The 21423-nt window shown below is 49.9% G+C and overlaps 1 protein-coding gene across 8 annotated transcripts in view; it reads left to right on the top strand.

The window, feature by feature from the left end:
- The window catches only part of LOC114001265 (hydrocephalus-inducing protein-like), a 58413-nt gene extending 48986 nt beyond the window's left edge, over positions 1-9427 (top strand). For 5 of the 8 annotated variants that reach the window (XM_039389187.1, XM_039389186.1, XM_039389183.1 and 2 more), the window contains 12 exons: positions 511-715; positions 1085-1317; positions 1644-1795; positions 2555-2750; positions 3242-3350; positions 3945-4202; positions 4512-4657; positions 4999-5220; positions 6964-7121; positions 7322-7434; positions 8019-8349; positions 9130-9427. In XM_039389187.1, the coding sequence (XP_039245121.1) occupies positions 511-715; positions 1085-1317; positions 1644-1795; positions 2555-2750; positions 3242-3350; positions 3945-4202; positions 4512-4657; positions 4999-5220; positions 6964-7121; positions 7322-7434; positions 8019-8349; positions 9130-9286 (2280 nt within the window). In that variant the 3' untranslated portion in view covers positions 9287-9427. Of the gene's footprint in view, positions 1-510; positions 716-1084; positions 1318-1643; positions 1796-2554; positions 2751-3241; positions 3351-3944; positions 4203-4511; positions 4658-4998; positions 5221-6963; positions 7122-7321; positions 7435-8018; positions 8350-9129 lie in introns of those variants that run through there. The other 3 variants (XM_039389184.1, XM_039389188.1, XM_039389189.1) reach the window with 3 other exon arrangements.
- The last annotated feature ends 11996 nt before the right edge of the window (positions 9428-21423 follow it).

The raw sequence follows: 21423 nt of genomic DNA, 5'->3' as shown, positions 1-21423 counted from the left end.
GAGAGTCCATTATCTGCTCAGTTCCACTGATAGTCCCATGTTCTGGCTCTGACCTGCAGTTGTGGGGTCAAGAGAGGGGAGCAGGTCCTGTGTTTGGTGGCTGCTAGTCAGCACAGATCTGTGAACACCACAGGAGCAAACTCTCCCCATCTGAACTCCCAATCCATAGAACATTGACAACTTTGCTTTTTTTTCTTTCCAATCCCCTCCCTCTCTCCCATCATTTCTCTCAGTCCTTTCTGCTCTCCTGTACCCCTGGAGGTTGAAGGATCTCAGCTACCACCTTCATTCTTTTCACCCAAACTCCTTTCCCTCTGCCACTCGGGACAGACGTGCAGCTCCTCCTGGTTTGTTCATCTCATCCTGGGGCTGCCTTTGGGCCATGGAGTCATCCTTCCCTGCCACTGGGTGCTTGGGCTCAGCTGGAGGCCGAGGTGTGGCATCCTCCTTGCTGGGGGTGTTCAGGGCACGGCTGTTAGGCATCAACCTGTCCTGGCGCTCTTTCTGCAGGCTCAGCTCACTGCAGGCGTGTTCACGGTGTCCCCTTGCTCCGGCTCCGTCGGTCCTGGGGGCCAGCAGAAGATCACAGTGGATTGCAACGCAGGAGCAGAGGGGAAATGTGAGGAGCAGCTGTACATCGACATCAGCAGCAGAGACCCCAAGGACAATCCCCTCGGCATTCCCTTTACCCTGACTGCCAAGTCCTGCTTCCCAGGTACGTGCTGTCCACAGGTTGCCGTGGGCAGTCCTGCTGATGATCAGCACCTAAACTTGCTACTTGGATAGAGAGGCACCCTGGTCCTGAAGTTCCACCTTAAAATCCTCAGAAGCTGCAGTCCTTTTCAAGTCCACCAGTGGGGAGAGGCTGGGAGGGATGTGTGGAAGCATAAAAGGAAAGCAGTGCCCTTTAAGACTGAGGTTGACTGAGCTCCATCCTCACTGACTGAGCTCTCTCATTCAAGGCTGGGTTTTGCTGTCACCTGGACAGAAAGGGCTTATCAAGCCTTCTGAGAGGCCAACTGGGTCCAGGTAAATTCAGCAAAGAGGTTCTCCAGCCTCAGCCCTTCCTCTGGTCTGTCTGCAGCGCTTGTTGAAGACGTCACGTCCATCTTTGAGCAGTACCCGATCCACAGCAACGTCAATCTCCGCCAGACGTTACAGTCGGTGCAAGGCAACGGTGTGTTCATCAGAGATGATAACAAATTCATCTTCACTAAAGTTCAGGTTGGGCAACGGGCCACGGCTCGCTTCAAGATCTCTAATGGCAGCAGTGTCCCATGTGACGTGGTCCTCTCCATCAAAGCCATTCCTGGAGAGGTAAGAACAAGAGGCCAAGGTGAGCGCTGCTCTCTAAAGGCCATGTGAGAGCCTGCCTTGTTCTCCAGAGTCATTGCGGTCTCTGGCCCAGCTGGACCAGTCCAGCTCAGTGCAGGTCAAACTGCAGGGCAGAACAGCAATGCCAGGGGGGCACTTGCATTGAATTCCACATCTCTCAAGCAAATTTTGGCTCATGCTTCTGGGTCTTTGGTGGGAATCCTTCTGAACATCTCTCGAAAGCACATTCAGAGAGGGGCTGTTAAGGATATACTTGGTCACATTGAAAGATGTATCCTCCTAACACCGCACTGTGGGTTCCCCCCAAGCCTCACAGCCTCATCAGCAACATCTTCAAGCTGGATCCTGTTGAGATGAGCATTCCTGGCTTATCCCACACCTTTGCTACAGTGACCTTCACTCCAGAACAAAAGGAGGACTACCAGTGCACTTTCACAGCTTCTCTTGTTATCCCAAAAAGGTAGTGACCCTGTGAAGTATTGGGGGGACCGTTCTGGTAACTGCCTCTCCTCTTGGTACCTCTAATGCTTTCAGTACCCTTAGGCAGAGTACTTGACATGAGATGATCTGGGAGGCAGTAACTGTTAGGCAGAGCAGAGCAGAAAAATGAGGAGAATACTTCAGCCTGTGTGAGGGACTGAAGAGAGGGCCTTAGGTAGCCAGCTGGAAGTTACTGAGAAGTGCAACAGCTGAGCTGGGACTTTCCAAGGACGAAGGCTTAGATGAAGCAGTTTCTGTGCCAGCAAGTCAAGATTTCCTCCCTATTTCTGTAAAAGGAAGTGATCCTGTGTGGTTCCCTGGCATGTATTAAGCTATTTTTATATCAGGAGAGTGACTGGAGCTCTTATCAAAGAGAAGCCTGGTTCTTCTCCCTGGGACCTGTGTACTGGGGCTCTGACCTGCCCTTCCCCAAGCCTTTAGTGGCTGAATTGGAACAGGGAAATCAGCTTTCTGCCCTAACAAGCAATTCCTTTTTTAGGATCCTTGGAAATAATCTTACGGTGGTGTTGATTTGGTTTTCCCTTCTTGCTTTCGTACTGTTCTCATGGTGTGCTTTTGCTTGTTGCATATGTCTCCTATCACTGCAGCCAGAGGATTTGCCATGTCTCATCTGGTGCCTCATTATTTATCTGCTGTACAGCATGATTCAAATCAGGGAAATTATTTAGAACTGTTATTCTGGAAGGCTCTGGCTGAAATGGTTTCTGTGCCTCTCCAGCAGCTCCATGAAGATGAAACCCCAACAACTGACCTTCACTATCAGTGGAGAGGGGCACGTGCCTCAGGTGACAGTAGAGTGTCCGGGCCTTCGGAGTAAGAGGGGAAACCCTGTGCTGTGCTTCAGGAGGCTCCTACTGGGGGATTCACAGAAACTTCCCCTGGTCCTTCGTAACAATGGCATCATACCCACTCAGGTAAGGACCTGCTCAGGGAATGCTCTGGGCTGGGAACAAGCGCTTGTCCTGTGGAGGAAAGGCCCCAAAAAATGTGATTTTCTGTCCAGTCTTTCCTCATCAGTTGAACACAAGACAAGAAAGGTGGTGGGGTGTTTTTCCCCCCGTCTCCCAGCTCACATTTTGTTCTCATGTGGGTGTGTGTGATGTCCCAGTTCCATGAGATTGCATTTGATACTGGTTGACTCCATTTTAATTAAACTTATTTGTGGTTTCATTACATTCTGCTCGTGACTGACTGTCCTGTTTGGCTCTATGTCAGTTCTATCCATATGCTTCTGAACACTCTTTTTTCTCTGTGTGACTTCACATAACCTTTGTGCTGGCTGCTGTGTTTGAGGTGGGGAGGTGGTCTGAACTCCCCATGCTGGACCAGAAGCCGTACAGGCTCAACCCACGTGCCAGCCTCTACTCACACCAATGTCATTGTGCTCTGTGTTCCCTTTTCTCAGTTTACAGTACAAGTCATGGATGAACAGGGAGTTTTCTTCCTGAAAGGAAGGCAGTCCGCACTCCATGCCTTCCACACTGCAGACATGGAAGAGAACTCCACTGGAAAAGGTATATTCATTAACCATGCAACGTGATCATTCACAGAGGGAAAAGGTGTGCCCTGCTCTTGGCTTGTCTAAGCAGCAGCCACATGTTAGACATAGCTTCTTTCCTTGGTCTTTCTGTCCCTCGAGCTTTTCTTGTGGACTCCTTGCAGGATTTCCTCCTAGCAAGTTGTAGGAAGTTTTTCTGTTCTTCGAGACACGGTGGGTTGAGTTGTGGGGGACTATCACCACCTCAGTGGACTGGCTGAGGTCTTTGCTACGTGTGGGAAGGTGCCAACCTGAACAGGGGCAGCCCTTGAGTGCACAAACCAGCCAGCAGAAGCCAAAACCACTCCTTGGCTCAGCCTTCTGTATGGCGGGAGCTGGCTGGAAGCAGATGGAATGAGGGCTGGGCATTAACCTGAGGTTAAGCCGTTTAAGTGGTGATATGTGTGATGGTGGCATAGTCTTTTGAACACAGGAAGAGGGTCTGGAACCACTGGTGGGAGAACCTGTACTTAGAAGCAACTGATTCCAACCTCTTATTCCTCGTATACTCCAGGGAAATATTTCCTCTGTACAGCTGTATCACTTAACTCTGATTCCCATTGCTGTGCAGCCAGGAAGCATCCCAAGAAGCCTTACCTGCTCCTGGAACACAGCCAATCAGCAGAGTTTGACGTGTTTTTCAAACCCACCCTGGCCCAACGTCTGGAAGGGAAGATCCATGTGGCACTGTCAGGCAACAGTGAGATCAACATAGAGCTGGTGGGTGAAGGCTACGATGATGACTTCACCCTTGATAACCTCCATGGACTAGCAGAAGACAGCAAGGAGAGCAATACTAAGGGCAATCTGGAGGACAACATCATTGAGGGTAAGAGAGGAGAGGCTGCCAAGGTAGAGCGAGGAAGAGGAAAATGTCTGATCATGTGTGTCCTCTCTCTAGCTAGGGCTGGCTGTCACCCACTGGACTTGGGGGCCTGTGAGCTTGCCAGCCGTGCACACAGAGCAGTGAGTGCTCTGCTGCTTGTCGCTGGGCACAGGCACAGCCACGGGCTTGGGGACCTCCCAGAGGGAGCGAGGCTTGAAGCAAGGAAGAGCTGAACATACATTTGTCTCTGAAAGTGAGAGGGGCGGATGGACCTCACTGCATGTTGAGATCTCTTGCTCTCCTTCTTCACAGCTATCAGAGCGAATCACATAGAGTTTGGGGAGTGTGCAGTCAGGAGGCTCTGCAACAAGACTTTCACAGTCACCAACCGCAGCAAGGAGGAGGTGATGCGGTTTGAGTGGCTGCTGGCAGACACCCCATTCCAGTTCTCCCCCAAGGTGAGCTGGGACAGCCCTGCCTTTCTCAGTTGCTCATGCCCTTTCCTGGTGTTCCTGAGAGCTGGCAGGGAATCACCACATACCAGTGAGAGCCCATTCCAGTGCCATGCAGGAGATGCAGTCCCTGTCTTTGCTGGGGCAAGGCTGTCAGACCAGCAGAAAAGGCTCCACGTTCTGGGAGGTGGCACCTTCTGTTCATACTTTGCTTTATCAAATATCACATAAATCCTCACTGAGCTACTGATTCCCAGCACAGCTGCTCACCGTATCAGTCCCTTTTGCTGTCAGTGTTGCCCTTGCCAGTGATTCCAGTTTGGTCTTGACTCTCTGGTTCTCCCTAGGTGGGACACCTCCAACCTGGCTGTGCCAAGGATATCAGAGTGACCTTGAAATCTAACGTCCCGGTCACCTTCAAAAGGCACTCTGTTAAGTGTAAGGTGGCCAAGATCAAATACCAGCTACCACCAGAGGAGGTTTATGACTGGGACAACGAAATGTGCACTGAGAAGTGGGAGGATAACACCGAGAGAGTCCCAGGAGCCCGCTGGCCTTTGAAGCAGAAGGTAAGAAGCACAGCAACAAAAGCTAACCGAGCTGCTGCAAAAGGACCTGCCAACAACAGCAGAGCACCAGCGCTGCTGGCAGAGCAGCTCCTGCCTCCCCTGGGCATTGGCTCCAGCCGGAGGTTCACCAGCAGTGCCTTTTAGGGAGAGGCAGATGCGCAGTGAGCGGGTGCGCTCACACCACAGGGGGAAGCCTTTGGGCAAGAGACCTTTATCCACCCGCAAACTGCCGGTCTGTGCCACGAGCCCAGTGTTGCAGCCCTTGTTGAATGGGAGGTCACGTTTGATTTTATCCCATTTGACAGTGTTAAAATCTCTTCATCTGATTTGGTACCTTGTCACCCACAAGGAGTTAATTCCACTGCATTCTCTCTTGTTCTGAAGGGGAGAGCAGCACAAGTGCTCTTGTGCGTTACACCGGTGAGCTCCGAGCTCTGCCTACACTGACACCAGAGATTTTGGATGTGACCTCTGTATTGTGGGGATATCTCATTCTGGAGCAGCCCAGGCACTGTGTGACAGTATGCAGGAGCCTGGAGAAGCATCATCTCCAGAAAGTCTTGCTTTTTCTGTCATTATTGCCAAACACACCTATCTTGGTGAAGGTTCTTTCTGAGTTTCTGATCCACTGTGAGTCCTTTAAACCCAACTTCCCCATCAGGGCATCAGCAGTTGGAGACTTTCGCATTGAGATCATTCACATCCCAAAATGCCCACAGCCAACCCCCACCCCACATGTGCCATCTGGAGAGCACTTTCTCCTAAGACAAGAAGGAAAAATTCTTTCTAGGACTAGTCAGTCTTGGGCTTCTCCATCCACAGGGTTCCAGCAGGGGAACTTAATCCTAATCTTGAGATGTGCTAGATTTATACGGGGCCAGGGAAAAGGTCAGAGGCTCTACAGGGTTGAAGCACAGGGACTGACAGCTGGCCATAATCCCCAGGGGTGTATTAATAGCTGTGGTGGTGACTGCTTTGATCAGTGGGTAGAAACCAATACTGTAGTACAACAGTCCAATTTTGTCATCTTTCCAGAGAAATAAACCTAAATGTCCTTTTGTGGTAGTTTGGTCTAGGCCTTCCTTGGTGACCAGTTTGTAACCAAGGAAGGGTCCAGATTTACCCAGTATTCCCTACTATTTTTACGTAAGCCGGGCTATAATAAAAAAGGAGGAGAGACCTTCGCTCTCTCTTTCCTTCTGGCAGCTTAGAGGTGCAGGTTCCCTGCTGTTGAGTCTGTCGGGTTGGGGAGCGAGGCCTGGTAAGGCCTTGTCGACCTTGGGAGACAGAGGTTGCCAGCGATCATTCCAGAGCGACCCTCGGTTGTCCCAAGGAGAGTAGTGAGATATTTCTTTTGTAACTTTTTTAGTTGCTAGATCTCAGGCTACTGATTGGGATATATATATATTTTATTTTGGTTTTGTTCCTTTTCCCTTCCCCCTTCCCTTTCCCTTGTGAAATTGTATATATATTTCAACTGTAACATAAGTGTAAATATATTTATATATATTATTTTAGCTGTCTCTCTCTCGTTTCGGATTTTCTTTGTTGTTTTTCTCCCTCTTCTCCCTGAGGTTTGGGAGAGGGGGGGGACTTCTTACAGTAAGGTTTGGAGATTTGGCAGGGAGCCAGCATCAAACCATATCACCTTTCTATGTGGCCAAGTTTGGAGGCCAAAAGATTTCCCTGCTCAGCCTGGCTTTCTAGGCTCTGCTCAGTGATTCTTCCCTCCTCTGACTGCAGGTGGTCAAGGCACTCCTGGAACCACCTCACACCGTCCTGAAGAGCAGCCACGAGGTCGAGCTTTTCCTCAGTGCTCAGGTTGACTACGCCGAGTTCAAACTGGATATGGTCGAGATTCAACTGAAGCAGACTGAGCTCTTCCAGACAGAGATAAGCACGTGAGTGCTGGGCACTGTGTTGGCCCTTTCCTCCTAAACTTCCAGACTTTGAAATACTTTGTTTGGGCCACCCAGGGCAGCAATTCGGAATGTGGCAGAGTTGCCTGGGGAAGATGTTCCTTAGTGGAAGGTGGTACCAGGAGCCCACCATACAGTGTTACTTTATTACATGCTTTTTATTTTTCCTCCTTGTTTTTCAGTTTCCAGATGTCCAATACAGGGAATGTAGCCCTGAAATACTGCTGGGAGGGGAATCTGGAGGAGGAAATACCATCAAAGAGTTCTGGGAAGCCATTCTCGTCCACTCTGACACGCAAGTTATTAGCTCTGGGTGGTTCTCAGGCCATTTCAGTTGGTAGCTGAGGGCCTGGGGAGAAGACCCTGCCACTTCACCCCAAAACATTAATTGCTTTTTCATCCCTGTCCACTTCCCAGCTGCAGCTGGAGAGTTTTCTCCTTACCCTCTCTCTGCCTTTTTGCCTCTCCTGTTCTTGCTCTGCCACTTGTGCTCTGCACAGGAGTTGAGCCGGGCTCCAGGGACAGCCACGTGCTGGGTCAGGACTGGGAGGGGGGACATCAGGGCACCTCTCTCTCTTTCGGAGACTGGGAAAAACAAGGGTGGAACAAGTGAGCTGCCCTGCAGCCGCTGCCTGTATGCAGTTCCCTGCTCCAGGGCAAATGCAAAGTCACTGTCTAAAACCAAGCCTCCTGCCCCAGCACAGGACTGTGTGCTGCAGGCAGAGACCCTGCTCCCAGCCGCTCTATCTCCTGTTGAAAGTACTTGGCCAGAGGTGCTCCAAGTGCATCTCAGCTCTCTTCTATCCACCTGCAGCAGGAAGCAGAGTTGTTGGGAACAAAGGATTTTGTCTTTGAAAGATGTCCTTTTCCCTCTTCCAGGTTATTTCTTGTCCTCTGCTGCTGTGGATCACTGGGACGGGCATTGTACAAGGCAGATGCACGGGGCATCACCACTCGAGTCAACTCAGCCCCAGTCAGCTCAGCCCCAGTCAACTCAGCCCCAGCCAAGTCTGCGCCTTTCAAAGCAGGTGTGCCACTCTCTGAAGGACCTTAGCTCCTCCCTGGAATTTTCTCCAATTCCCGTCAAGGACCCACCGCTGTTCTCCATCGAGCCCCACTGCGGTACCATCCCTGCTGGCCAGAATCAGGTTTTCCATGTGAAATTCTGCCCGACGCATGTGGGGAAATTTAAGGCCGAAATGCTCTGCAGGTAGGAAATGTCCACATGCTTTCCATTCCATGCTCCTGGTGGGTATCACAGGTTGGACCATCTGGTGCACCCTCCCTGCTCAAACAGGGTCATCCCAGAGCACATGGCACAGGATTGTGTCCAGAGGGTTCTGGAATACCTCCAGTGAGGGAGACTCCACACCCTCTCTGAACAACCTGTCACCTGCACAGGAAAGAAGTTCTTCCCCATGTTCAGGTGGAACATGTTGTGCATCAGGTTCTGCCCATTGCCTCTTGTCCTGTTGGTAGGCAGCACCAAGCAGAGCCTGGTCCATCCTCTGACACCCTCCCTTCAGTCCCTCTGACTGGGATGGGTGAGTGTGCAGCCCTGGGGACAGCCAGCCCCAGAGAGGCAGCAGGAACACACAGCATACAGGAGCACAATAAGAGGCCAGATGTCTGTGGAGATGTCTATGGATCTGTGTGGAGACAATGAGAAACACTAAGCTCCTGGAGGGCTGCAAAATCTGGAATGGGAGATCCAGAACGGCTGTCAAGGGGCCAGCCAGTCCCTAGCTATGCTTCCTTATGGGACAAGCACAGCCTCCTTCCCTACCTGGAACCCCGTGTGCTACGGTTGGTCCCCAGGCCCATAACTGGTTGTGATTCTGCCCTTCCACCTCTGCTGCCTCCATGGCAGGGAATGCAGTTCTGTTTCATTTGCTGCTCGCTGCTTGCATGGAGAGAGGATGTGACACTGTGTGCTCTTTGAAGAGACAGGCGAGCAGCTGACTGTCTGGAAATGTCCCTTTCTTCCTAGACTTCCTAACCTGAAGCCATCTCAGAAGAACCCACGGGTGTTTGTGATGGGGAAAGGCTGTTTGGTGAAGGCTGATCTGAAACGCTCTACGTCACCGCAAAAAGGTAAAACTCTGAGCAGCAAACCCAAGAAGAAGGTGCAGCGGTCACAAAATTAGAGTGACACCATTTGTGTCACGGCTTCTCCTGCTCATGGTTTCCCGGCCTTCAGCAGAGACCTCCCCAGCTACTCTTCAAGCCCCAATACCTATCTCTACTTCATCTGTTTACTACCTAATAAACTGTGTCTCAACCCACGAGTTTTCTCACTGTTACTCTTCCAGTTCTCTCCCACCTCCACGGGAGGGGAGTGAGCAGGTGTCTGTGTGGTGCTTGGTTGGAGCTGGGGCTCAGCCATCTCCAGGAAAGCAGGTGTGATCAGACATCACCCCCATTCCTCCGCAGGCCGCTCTGCTCTCTTAGGAATTCCCATTCCTTGGCCTTTGTGTGGGGTGGTGAAGTGTCCCTTGGTCACACCAGGAATTCTGCACGACTAATGTGAGAGCAGCACTGACTGTACCAGGAGCTCCAGTTGCTTGGCTAAAGGCTGGGATGAAGGACAAGAGTGGCAATGATCAGTTATCCCCTGACAGCCTTGGAGCATTCTGTACCTGAACCGTAGCCCAAGGGGAGCACTACCATTGCCTCAGTAATTATTACAATCCAGATTTCCTTGGGAATGGAAGGTTCAGCCTTCACTGTCCCTTGCTCTGTTACCAAGGTACTTCCCAACTGTCTTGATTTAACGAGACTGAAGTATTTTGCCAAGGATGATGAGTTATGAGGAAGACCAAACTCCTTTCTCTAAGCAATTGTAAAACCAAAATTAAGAGGCTCCAATTGAGGAAGTACGGAGAAAGAAAAAAAATAACAGCCCTTTATTAAAGGGCTCTTATAAAAGCCTTTAATAAAAGCCCTTTATTAGCAGAACAACAAAAGAACACAAAAAGAAAACAACCACAGAATAATCCTGTACCCAAAAATGCCCTTCCAAAAGGAAACAGTTTGGCATTTTCTGCCTTTTGGCGCCATTCTAACCACGGCCAGCAGGGGGCGCTGTTGAAGCACTGGAGGGGCACAGCCTGCAGTGCTCTGTGGTGGCCGGCAGGGGGCGCTGTTGGGCCCACTCTGTGAGGGACAAGCTGAAAATGGAGATTTTCACACACAGAGAAGGGGAAAAGGGGAAAAAGGGGGCTCTTCCCACAAAACTCACGCTGTCTGCAGCTGGCTATGGCCAGGATTTCCCGTCTTTCATCGATGGACACACTCTGCTGCCAACACGGTAATGGAGGAGGGAGCGGGCGACCTCCTCCCCAAAGGGTTCCTCTGCAGGTGGGTCAAACCTCTCTGATGAAATCCAAGCAGGTCTGGGCTGGGGGCAGAACAGGGTGCAGGAAAGCAAAGGCAAACCGGGGCCAGAAACAGTCAGATGACCAGACTGAGAACAAAGTGAACCTCGGACCCCTCCAACTCATACCCTCCCTACAGTCAGGGCAAAAGTGAAGTGTCATTTCCCAAGGAGAGAGAAAAAAAAAAAACCACTCCTCACTTCCTCCTTCCCCCCCATCTTCTCAGGGCTATCAGTCTGGAATGTGAGTCTGCTAACTATTTCCTTTGTGTATGTCAATCACCATAGGCAAACACCTTCCTCCTCCATCCTTCAACATCTTTCTTTTACAACAATGCAGGGGAAAAAATAATTCCCCCTTGGTTTTTTAGAACAAGTAAACCTATGACACACACAATAGGGAGCCTTGTGATGTAAGAGGTCAGCAAGAGAGTATCTGGATCATCCCATGGCTTTGTGTTCCAGGGAACAGCCAGAGCTGGTGCAGAGCCATCAGGGAGGGTCTAGAAATGCTGCTGGGAGGGGGTGGGAAAGCAGGAGGGGTGTGTGCAGCCTGCAAGGCCAGAGCAGCAGCAGGGCCAGGGCAGGACAGCCTGCAGGAGAGATGGCCAAGGGCTCTGGCAGGGCTGCAAGGCCCAAAGGCACCCAGGCCTTTGTCCCCTTGCCTCTGGCAGCTGCCTCTGCCACTCAGGCCACCACAAGCCACTTTCCTGGCAGGTTCTGCCCTTGGGTTCTGCCTCGCCCCTCCTTCAGGAGCCTGGCAGGGGTTGCCCTGTTTTGGCCTTTGTTGTTCCTCCCCCTCCCATCCCAGTGCCCCCCAAACAGCCCTGAGCCAGCTGGGAGGGACAGGATCTACTGGGCCAGGGCCTGGGGCTCAGGCCTTGGCCTTTGTGCTCCACAAAACCAAGGCAGGCTTTGCTCAGCATTGCAGGGACCTGCCCAGAGCCTTTGTCTGCCTGCACTCCTGATCTCCAAGGAGCTGCTCTAAGGAGTCCCTGGGGAGGCTTTGTCAGTACCTGCCTTCAGTGGGGCCCATTGACGCTTCAAGAGACTTGGAGTTTGGCTTCTGACTTCTTGAGCAACTTCTTCAGTCTCCTCTCAGTACTTCAGGATGATGGATGCAGCTCCAAACACACCGTGGGGACCATTGAAACATCTAAACCCAGATTATTTCCCTTCCTTTAATTGTCATCGTGCCTTCCAGGCTTCTACAGCTAATTAGAGTTGTTTTGTAGTTTAGCTAAGCAGGAAGATTTTAAAGTAGATGTCACAAAAAATGTATATTTTTTGATGAAATGAAATTATTTACACAGCAACTTGGGATGCAAAAGGGTCAGCACCCTGGGATGCTCTGCTGAATGTGAGCAGACCTGGAGTTCCCAGACTGTTCCTTCATCCAGTGTCAGGCCTGCAGTGACGTTTGTGCAGCATTCAATTGGCGCAGTGGCAGGATGGCCATTGATCCATTCCTGCAGAAACACAATGGTACTCCACCCCAGGCAGGGATAGAATGGGCCCACAAATTTTGGGAGGATAAGAAGCAGGGAGTTTTGGCACTGTGGAACACCATGGAACGAAAGGAACCCTGGGACATGGCAGAATTCATGGAATAAAGGGGCATTGTGACCCTGCAGCACCTCATGGAACCAAAGGGAGTCTGGGACGTGGCAGGGTGGAAACAAAGGAACCTCATGGGAACAAAGGGAGCATGGGACACTGCCAAAAGTCAGGGAGACAAGGGAACCCCAGGACACTGTGGAATCTCCTGGAATCCAGGGACCATTGTAATACACTGGGGCCTCCTGGATCCAAAGGGAACATGGGACACTGCGGAACCTCATGGAATCAAAAGGACCCCAGGACTTTGTCAGGGAATCAAGGGGCCAGTGTGACATCACAGAACCTTTGAGAATCAAAGAGAACCAACGGGACACTGTGGAACTCATGGAATCAAGGGTCCAGTGTGACTTTGTGGAACCTCACAGAATCAAGGGGCCATTATGATTCTGCAAGGCCTTCTGGAGTCAAAGGGACCATTGTGACACTGGGGAACCTCATGGAATCAAGGGTCCATTGTGACACGGGGGAAAACAATGGAATCAGTGGGCCATTGTAACACCGGAGGGCCTTATGCAGCCCAAGAACGCTGGGAAACAGTGCAACCTCATGGAATCAAGGAGCCACGGCACTCCAGAAAAACTGGAGTTGGACAACAGGACTCTTTTCAAAAACACCTGGACCAGAGTGCTCAGCATGGAGTGGATGGATCATATTCCTTGTCAGGCACTAGCTTCTGGGAAAGTTGAATGGTAGAGTGGACTGTTGAAAACCACCTTGAAAGCAATGGACAGTGGGACCTTCAAACCTTGGGATGTGCATTTAGCAAAGACCACCCAGTTAGTTAATCCTGTAAGCTCAAGAGATAAAACTCCAGACCAATTCAGTGTCCAAGATCAGTTAAAAAGAGCAAGTCCTTTAATCAGGCCCACAGGCCCAGGGGAACACCCACGACGCATGCCCTCCCAGGCAATGGTTCTACAGTTTTAGAAGATGGTCTGTCCAATGCCAGAACTCTCCACCCCCTGGTTCTACCCAGTTCTGCCCCCTGAAACCCCACTTAGGGAACTGGGTTTGGGGTCTTTGGGACCCCTTCTTCCTCATGTTTATCTTCTTCACAGCACGGACAGTCCTTGGAGCGCCTCCAAAGTTCTGGGCTTGAAGGTTGCTTTGTCTCTTGTGGGATCTTGTTGTCCAGGTCTAGGGTGTGATGTTGTTCAATAGAGGTGTTTTTCTACAATTCTACCTTGAAAAGAAGTCTAAACACGCTAAAGGAATTTAGAAAGTTTGATATAAAATGGGGTAATTGGGTTGGGTCTGTGTAAACTAGTATGCTAAGGAGTGGCCTATAATACAGCTACATTGACATCTACATTCACTACACAACTACTTTTAAAGTCTACAAAAAGCTAAAAAAACATCCAAAAAGCTTTAAGGCATCACAAAAACCTTGTTAGTTAACTCTACCAGTTGAACTGGCCCTGCCCAAAAAGAATCTCTACGTATCATTGAAGGGGATAAAATCCCTGTGGTCCATATGAGGAATATGTTGGGGAGGACAGTTTGGATTAGTCCTGGTTTAAGCAAAGCCAAAGCCACCCTTGGGATTGTTTCTGCTGAAGGACTTGTTTGGACTTGGTGGATGATGCAGAGGGATGGGGAAATACTCTGTGTACCTCAAGGGGATTTGAATTTGGGTCAGAACAGTTCGTGATGTTGAATTGTAGAATATTGTTTGCTGAATGATGCTCCCACTGTGTGCCAGAACTCCCATGAACAATGAGGTCTTATGTACATTTTTTATTTTCTAGCTTTTGATGTTTTCTTTTAAAAAAAATGTCCTGTTTCCATTCCCTCCTTTTTCAGGAGCCCCCATCTTGTGTGTCCCAGAGACTTAGTCTAACTGGGGAGTCTCATATTGGATGTGAGCGAAATAAATGAACCCGCAATAACTTTTTGTCTGAGATTCCTTTCCTGAGCAGAACAGGACTGATCAGGAAATGAGAACAGCTTTCTGGCTGCCCAGCTTTGGGATGGGCCTGGAGCTGGAAGAGCTCTGGAGGACAACAAGGGCCAGGGATTTTTGCTGGCCTGAGGGGATGGGATGTCAAAGAGGGGCTGCAGAGCTCACAGGATCTCCTGCAGAGCAGAGCAGGGCACACCGGGAGCCTCCTTTCCTTTTAACCAAGCACGTTCACCCACTGCTGGGGTTGAGTCCCCTCGGAGCTCCAGCTGCTGCTGTGCCCAGAGGGGCTTGGGCTGTGGTGCCACTGCTCAGAGCAGCCTACCCTGGGCAAGGCTGTGGGGAGGGAAATGCAGGGCTGCTGTGCAATGGGGAGGGGGGGTTGAATTCCAGCAGACACTGATGTGGTGCTCAGGGACTCCATGGCTTCTCTGCCTGAGGCTTTCCTGGAAAGGTCTCTCAGGCTTCTGCGCTCGGGGAAGGGCTTCAGGGAGGAGGAGAGCACGTCTGGGCAGGAACCTGCTGAAATCCCTGAGGGACAAATGGCAGTGTGTGTCCCTGCAGGGGACTCAACCTGGTCATGGCACAGGCTGGAGCTCCCTGGCTGGGAGCAGCCCTGTCAGAAGCTGTGGGTGGACAGGGAGCAGGGCAGGAGGCAGCCGTGTGCCCTGGCAGCAAGGGAGGTCAGGAGCACCCTGGGCTGGGGCACCAGGACATCAAGGACGGGCACTCTCCAGGTCACTGTGGCTGAGGAAAACTGAGGAAAGAGCTGGGATGTTCATAAATTGTATTGAGTTTACTTTTCGTTTGTGGGCAATGAAGAGAAACTTTCTGTGGGTCTAAGTCTCCCCAGTTCCAGCCCTCCCAAAGAACACAAACCTGAGGAGTTGTGGTTCCCACTGCAGTGGCACTTGGAGCTCCCTCCGTACCCAGAGCACAGAGCTCCCTTGTACCACAGAGTCCTTGGAAAGGGAGGGATTGAGGACACAGGACATGTTGTGGGGACCAGTTGCAGGGCATGGTCAGGGCTTTGGGGTGGTTGTGACCCCAGGGCAGGACCCGGCACTTGGCCTTGTTGAACCTCCTCCAAGTGGCCTGGGCCCATGGATCCAACCTGTCCAGATCCTTCTGCAGAGCCTTCCTGCCCTCCAGCACATCAACACTGCCTCCCAGCTTTGTGTCCCCTGGGAACTGCCTGAGGCTGCACTCGATGCCCTTGTGCAGATCATTGAGAAAGAGATTGAAGTGCCCTGAGCCCAGTGCTGAACCCTGGGAACACCCCTGGCTGGAACTCCATTGCCCACCACTCCTTGGGCCTGGCCATCCACACAGAAGTTTGCCCAGTGAACAGATGCTGCAGAATGTGTTTGATAAAGGTCCTGTAAGTCCAGAATATTGGGATGAGTGCAGATTTAACTCTGCACAACACAGAAATTCATTTGTTTTCTCTTTTCTTCCCTCTGTGGACTGAGGGATCTTGTGACTTCAGTGTGTGACTCACTGTGTGCAAAAGGCAAATATGGACAGAATCCGGGGCAGGGAGTGTTTGGGGGATCTTGGGATCTGTACTTGACACAGATGTTTGCCATTGGTTTAAGACCATGCAAAGTAGAGACAATGTGGACTTAATATACAGCAGAAGGTTAAGGGTTTCTTTTTTTTACTGAACTGTGCCTTCTTTTGGTTTTGCTTGCTGGCTATAAATGAACATACCTCTGTGTCTTGTGCAGCTCTTTCTCCAAGCCAAGCAGGTGGGAGTTGGTGCCAAGGAGTTGAAACCTGCAGGTCCAGCCTTGAGTGGAGGGAGCTCAGATTTGCCCAAGGTTGCTTTGAGTCCCAGGGGTTTGATGAGGGAATGGTGGGGTGGGGATAGGGATAAAGTCTCATGGATTCTCAGACATAAAGGGTCTTGATTTTCTTATCTATTCAGACTGAATTAGGCAGTACCTGGGATCACTATCAAATGGAGATTGCTGATGTCAATATATCAACAGGAAAAAAGTAAACAGGACACAAAAAAGACATCTTTTCTCATGGTTTTATTCTCCCCAGTGCCCTTCCCCCCTGGACTTACCCCCATGCCCTTGTCCCCACCGCTGCCTTCATGTCTCCATCCCTGTGTCCCCATGCCTGCAGCTCCACCCCCCATGTCCCCATCCCCATGTCCCTGTCCCCACCCTCGTGTCCCCATCCCCATGTCCCTGTCCCCACCCTTGTGTCCCCATCCCCCTGTCCCCACCCCCACGTCCTCATCCAACCCCATGTCCCCATCCCACCATCACCACCCATGTCTCCATGTCCTTGTCTCATGTCCCTATGTTCTTGTCCCATGTCCCCACCTCCACATTCCCATCTCCATGACTTCATTACCATCTGTCCCCATCCCCGTGTCTCCACATCTCCATTCCCCTCTCCAACCCCACTGGGTCCCTGTGTCCCCACCCTGTGTCCCCATCTCCACCCCCATGTCCTTGTCTCCAACCCCGTGCCCCCATCACTCTCCCCACAGCCCCACATTCATGTCCCCATCACCATCCCTGTCCCCACCTCCACATCCCCATGTCCCCATGTCCTCACCTCCACCCTGTGTCCCCTATGTCCCCCCATGTCACCTCATCACCACGACGTGTCCCTCCACACTGACACACTCAGGCACACGCAGACACACTCAGACACACTCACACAGGCTCACACAACTGTGAACACACTCGCGCACACAGACACCCTCAGACACATTCTCACAAAGCCAAACTCTCTTAGACACACTCAGACACACTCAGACACAATCGCATATACTGAAACACACCTGCAAACACTGACAAACAATCAGACCTATAAATGTATGCTCAGGAACATTCACGCACACTGAGACACACTTGTGCACACCCAGACACTCTCAGATACACTCCGAAATGCTCCGACACACTCAGGCAAACCCAGACACACTCAGACACACTCACACACTCACACACGCTCAGACACACTCGCACGCACCCAGACACATTCGCTCACACTCAGATGAGCTCAGACACACTCACACACAACCAGACACACTTAAAAAAGTCAGACACACTCAAGCACATTCCCACACTCCCAGACACACTCAGAAACATTTGCACACATTCAGAAACACTCTCACACACTCAGAAACTCTCACAGACTCTCAGACAAAATCAGACACACTCTCAGAAGGCCAGACACACTTAGACATTCTCAGAGAGACTCAGGCTCACTCAGACACAACCAGAGACGCTAAGACACACTAAGATATACACTCAAAAACACTTGAGAGCACTCAATCACACTCTAGTACACTCTCACACACCCAGACACACTCAGATATGCTTTATCCGTGGAGGCAACGAGTCTCTGTAAGACTACTCCATGAGGTAAAGATGATTGACTGCAATCTGGGACAGGTTGGAACAGGACAACCTGCCCCCGGTAAGGTCTAGAATTTGTCCAGAGAGTAAAAACTCTCTGTGGTGGGCTACTGGCACTGCCAGGGTGCTGTCTGGATCCAGACGCTGTCTGCTCCAGGTAAGCTCTTGACTGGCCTATTATATCTGTGACTGGCAGTTAATCTCTTTTGTGATAAAAGCACAAGCTCCTCTCTCAGAAGATTGAAATACAGGAATTCCAAGATCCAAAATTCCTGTGAAATTGTCATCAAACAGAGATTCACACTTCATCGACACCCTAGTTGCATAAAGAGGTGTGTCTGTAGAATTGTTTACTGTTTAAAAATCTGCTTTGCAGGAACTGCAGAGATTTATCATGTCACCTAAGCCTGTGAAGCTGGACACTCCTGCTCATCTGTTCCAGCCCAAGGACTGAGTTTATGTTGCACTAAGACTGAAACGCCTGCAGGTCAAATGGAAAGAACTGTTTTTAAGTCCAGCAGACCATCTCCAACGTGGACAGTTATCATCAAAGACCCTGAATTTCATCCGAGAAGAAGAAAAAACCTCTGTTCCTGAGACGAGTAGAACAGCAAGGACTGTTACAAGAACTGTTAAAATAGTGTTTAAGTTTGCTTCTCTTTTTTGCCTTTCTTAGTATGGTTAGGAACTATGAATTTAGATCAAAACCAAAATTTACATTTGGTTTAGCAAAATGCAGCATTCTTTAGAAGTGAGTGCTGAATTTGCACTATGGATTTGGTTGAAATTTGGCAACAAGTTTAAATAACACATCGGTAATTCTTAAAGATGTTTCATTAAGTCTATTTTCACAAACTTACTTCATGGTTACCAGGCTGAATCTAAATAGAGTAGCCATTCATACTAGTATAAAAGTGCATATAGTTAGTGCTATGTAGAGATTGAACAAGATCTTTGAGTCTTGTTTTATCTCTAAAGGGGGGAACTGATGCCTCAAGCCCCTAATGTTTTTTTTTTATTTTTCTAATATTTGTAAGACTGGTAAGAATTGTAGGTTTTAATAAGCAGAAACCCCTTTGTCCCTTGTTCCTTTCCCTTGTTTACACATTTCCTAACACTCTTACCCCATTCTATGCCTTCTATATCAGTTTGTTTCTCAGTACAGCAAAGTGTTTCATCTTCTGTCAAGGCAAAGGCCTAGACTGTTTGAAGGACGACATATCAGGGCCTAAACCACAGAATATGGTCAAAAATTAGGTAAATATGTACCCTTTGTGCTCTGACGAAGCTGAAGGTGATGAAGTAAGTGGTCCCAAAAAGACCCCAGACTCAATTCTCAGGGGGAGGGACCGGGGCAGACCAGAGGAAGGGCCAAAGGGTGGACACATCTGGGATTGGATGGATAATGTTATAAAATGTAACCTCTCAGGCACAGCCATATCACCTACAACCTTGGCAAATATACCCTTTCTTTTCTCACCCCTAATTCACTGCTCCAGAGATTTTTTTTCAGCACCAAAATACACAGGCAACACCCAGACACATTTGCTGACACTCAGATACGCTCAGACACACTCAGACACACTCCCGCACATCTAGACACACTCAGACACACTGATACAAACTCAGACACACTCCCACAAACCCAGACACACTCAGACACATTTGCACACACCCAGGCACACACTGCTACCCTGAGACATGCTCAGAAACACTCAAACTCTCACACACTCAGACACACTTGAACACATTCAAATACACCCAGACACACTGAAATACACTTGAAAGCACTAAGACACACTCAGACACACTCAGACACAGTGAGAAACACTCAGACACACTCGGACACTCTCATACACACTCACACACACTCACACACTCTCAGACACAGTCAGACACACTTGAACACACTAAGACACATTCAGACAAACTTAGACACACTCAGACACACTTAGACACACCCAGACACATTCGCACACACACAGATATTCTCAGACAAACTTAGACACACTCTCACAAAACCAGACACAATTAAACACACTCAGAAACTCTCAGGTACACCCTGGCACACTCAGACACACTCGCACACAGTCACACACACTCAGACACACTCAGGCACACTCAAATAAACTCAGACACACTCAGACACAATCGAGCACACTCCCACACATCCAGACACACTCAGAAAGATTCACCCATATTCAGACACACTCTCACACACTCACACATTCAGACACACTCAGGCACCCTCAGACACACACTTGTACCCACTCAGACACATCTGCAAACACTTATAAACAATCAAAACCATAAATATATGCTCAGTCACACTCATGCACACTAAGACACACTTGCACAAACCCAGACACACTCAGATACACTCCTACACACTCAGACACACTAAGGCAAACCCAGACACACCCAGACACGCTTGCACGCACTCACACACACAGGCACAATCAGACGCGCTCAGACACACTCAGACACACTCAGAACAGTCAGACACACTCTCACATGCTCAGACACAACTGCAAACACACACACTCAGACACAGACACACTCTCACACACCCAGACACATTCGCTCACACTCAGATACGCTCAGACACACTCAGACACACTCCCGCACAGCCAGACACATTTAAACACATTCAGACAGACTGAAGCAGACTCCCACACAACCAGACACACTAAGATACACTCAAACACGCTCAGTCTCTCTTAATGTGTGCGAATATCTGTGTGTGTGAGTGTTTGCGAGTGACTTTTTGTTTTTCTTTTTGTCTGCAGGTGAAAAATAATGTGCATGTGTATGCCTGGATGTGCTGTGTTCACGGTAGTGCTCAGGTGTGCACGGCTCTGCTTTGGTCTTCCAGTGTGTATTCTGGTATGCACAAGTGTGTTCGAGGGTGAACGAGTGTGCTTGTGTGTTCTGAGGTGTGTTTGGTGAATTAACTCGGGAGAGCACCTGAGAGCACCCATGGAAAACGGCAGGTGAAGTACTGCCCTTCCAAGCAGGAAAGAGAGGTCTGACCCTCTCTCTCAACTGCCGTTGGTGCACCAATAACGGCATTAGGTGTACACCAAGAGTTTTTGACCAGGGCAAATTCCTTTAAGAACAAAAGGGCCCGGGAATATAGCGCTAGCTGTGCCTGTTTTGCCGAGAGTGGAGAAAAAACTACACAGTAGATATGGAGTGACAGGTCTTTCTTTCTTGGCTGGAATGGCAGTTGTTTGCAGGTAGGCGCACTGCGAAATGAGGAGCTGGGCGGGGGCCAAAATTGAACATGGAAGAAGATTTCTACCAGAAGAAATGTTCCTCCGCAGAAAAATATTGCTGTACACGTATTGCCGAAGTCTGCGCAGCAACTGCATAGGAGAGACGGAGGGTCATGGCTTTCTTTCCCTACTCGAAGGGCACTTGTACAATTTGAAGCCAGCTGTCCTGAAAGTTGCAGTCCGAGAGTAAAAATTAAATACAGAAATATATTACTCCCAGAGTAAAAATATCCGGGCAGAAAGAGCATGCTCTATACGTAGTGCAGAGAGTGGCGGAGCTGCAGAAAAGAAATGGAGGGTTCAGGGCTTTGTTTCCTGGCTGTAAAGTCAACCATTTTCCGGCCGCGTGTTCTTCTGTGTGCACGGGAGTGCACAGGTGAGCACACCGAAAAACACCCTGTACAGCCGAGAACACCGAAGAAAACCCGTACAGATCGGAACACACCCAGGTTGAGCCAAACGCAACCAATCGCAGTTGTGCAAACCCGAGCACACTCAGGTTTACCTCTACACGCACAAGAACACACGAACACACCCATCCACAATTTTGTAAAGGCCAACAGACCAGTGCACATGGGAGAACACCAAAACACAGCTGCAAAAGCAAAACACACTGGCAATCTCTCGGCGGTTCATGCAAACATCCAAACTCCTGCACTCCCGGTCACACTAGGACTCAGCCACACACTCTGACCAATAAGTAGACACACTCCAACACATGCAAATA

This window comes from Pipra filicauda, unplaced genomic scaffold (assembly GCF_003945595.2).
Source record: "Pipra filicauda isolate LSUMZ 115617 unplaced genomic scaffold, ASM394559v2 scaffold711_size138364_pilon, whole genome shotgun sequence".
NCBI classification, from domain to species: Eukaryota; Metazoa; Chordata; class Aves; order Passeriformes; family Pipridae; genus Pipra; species Pipra filicauda.
This window is presented reverse-complemented; position numbering and strand designations above follow the sequence as displayed.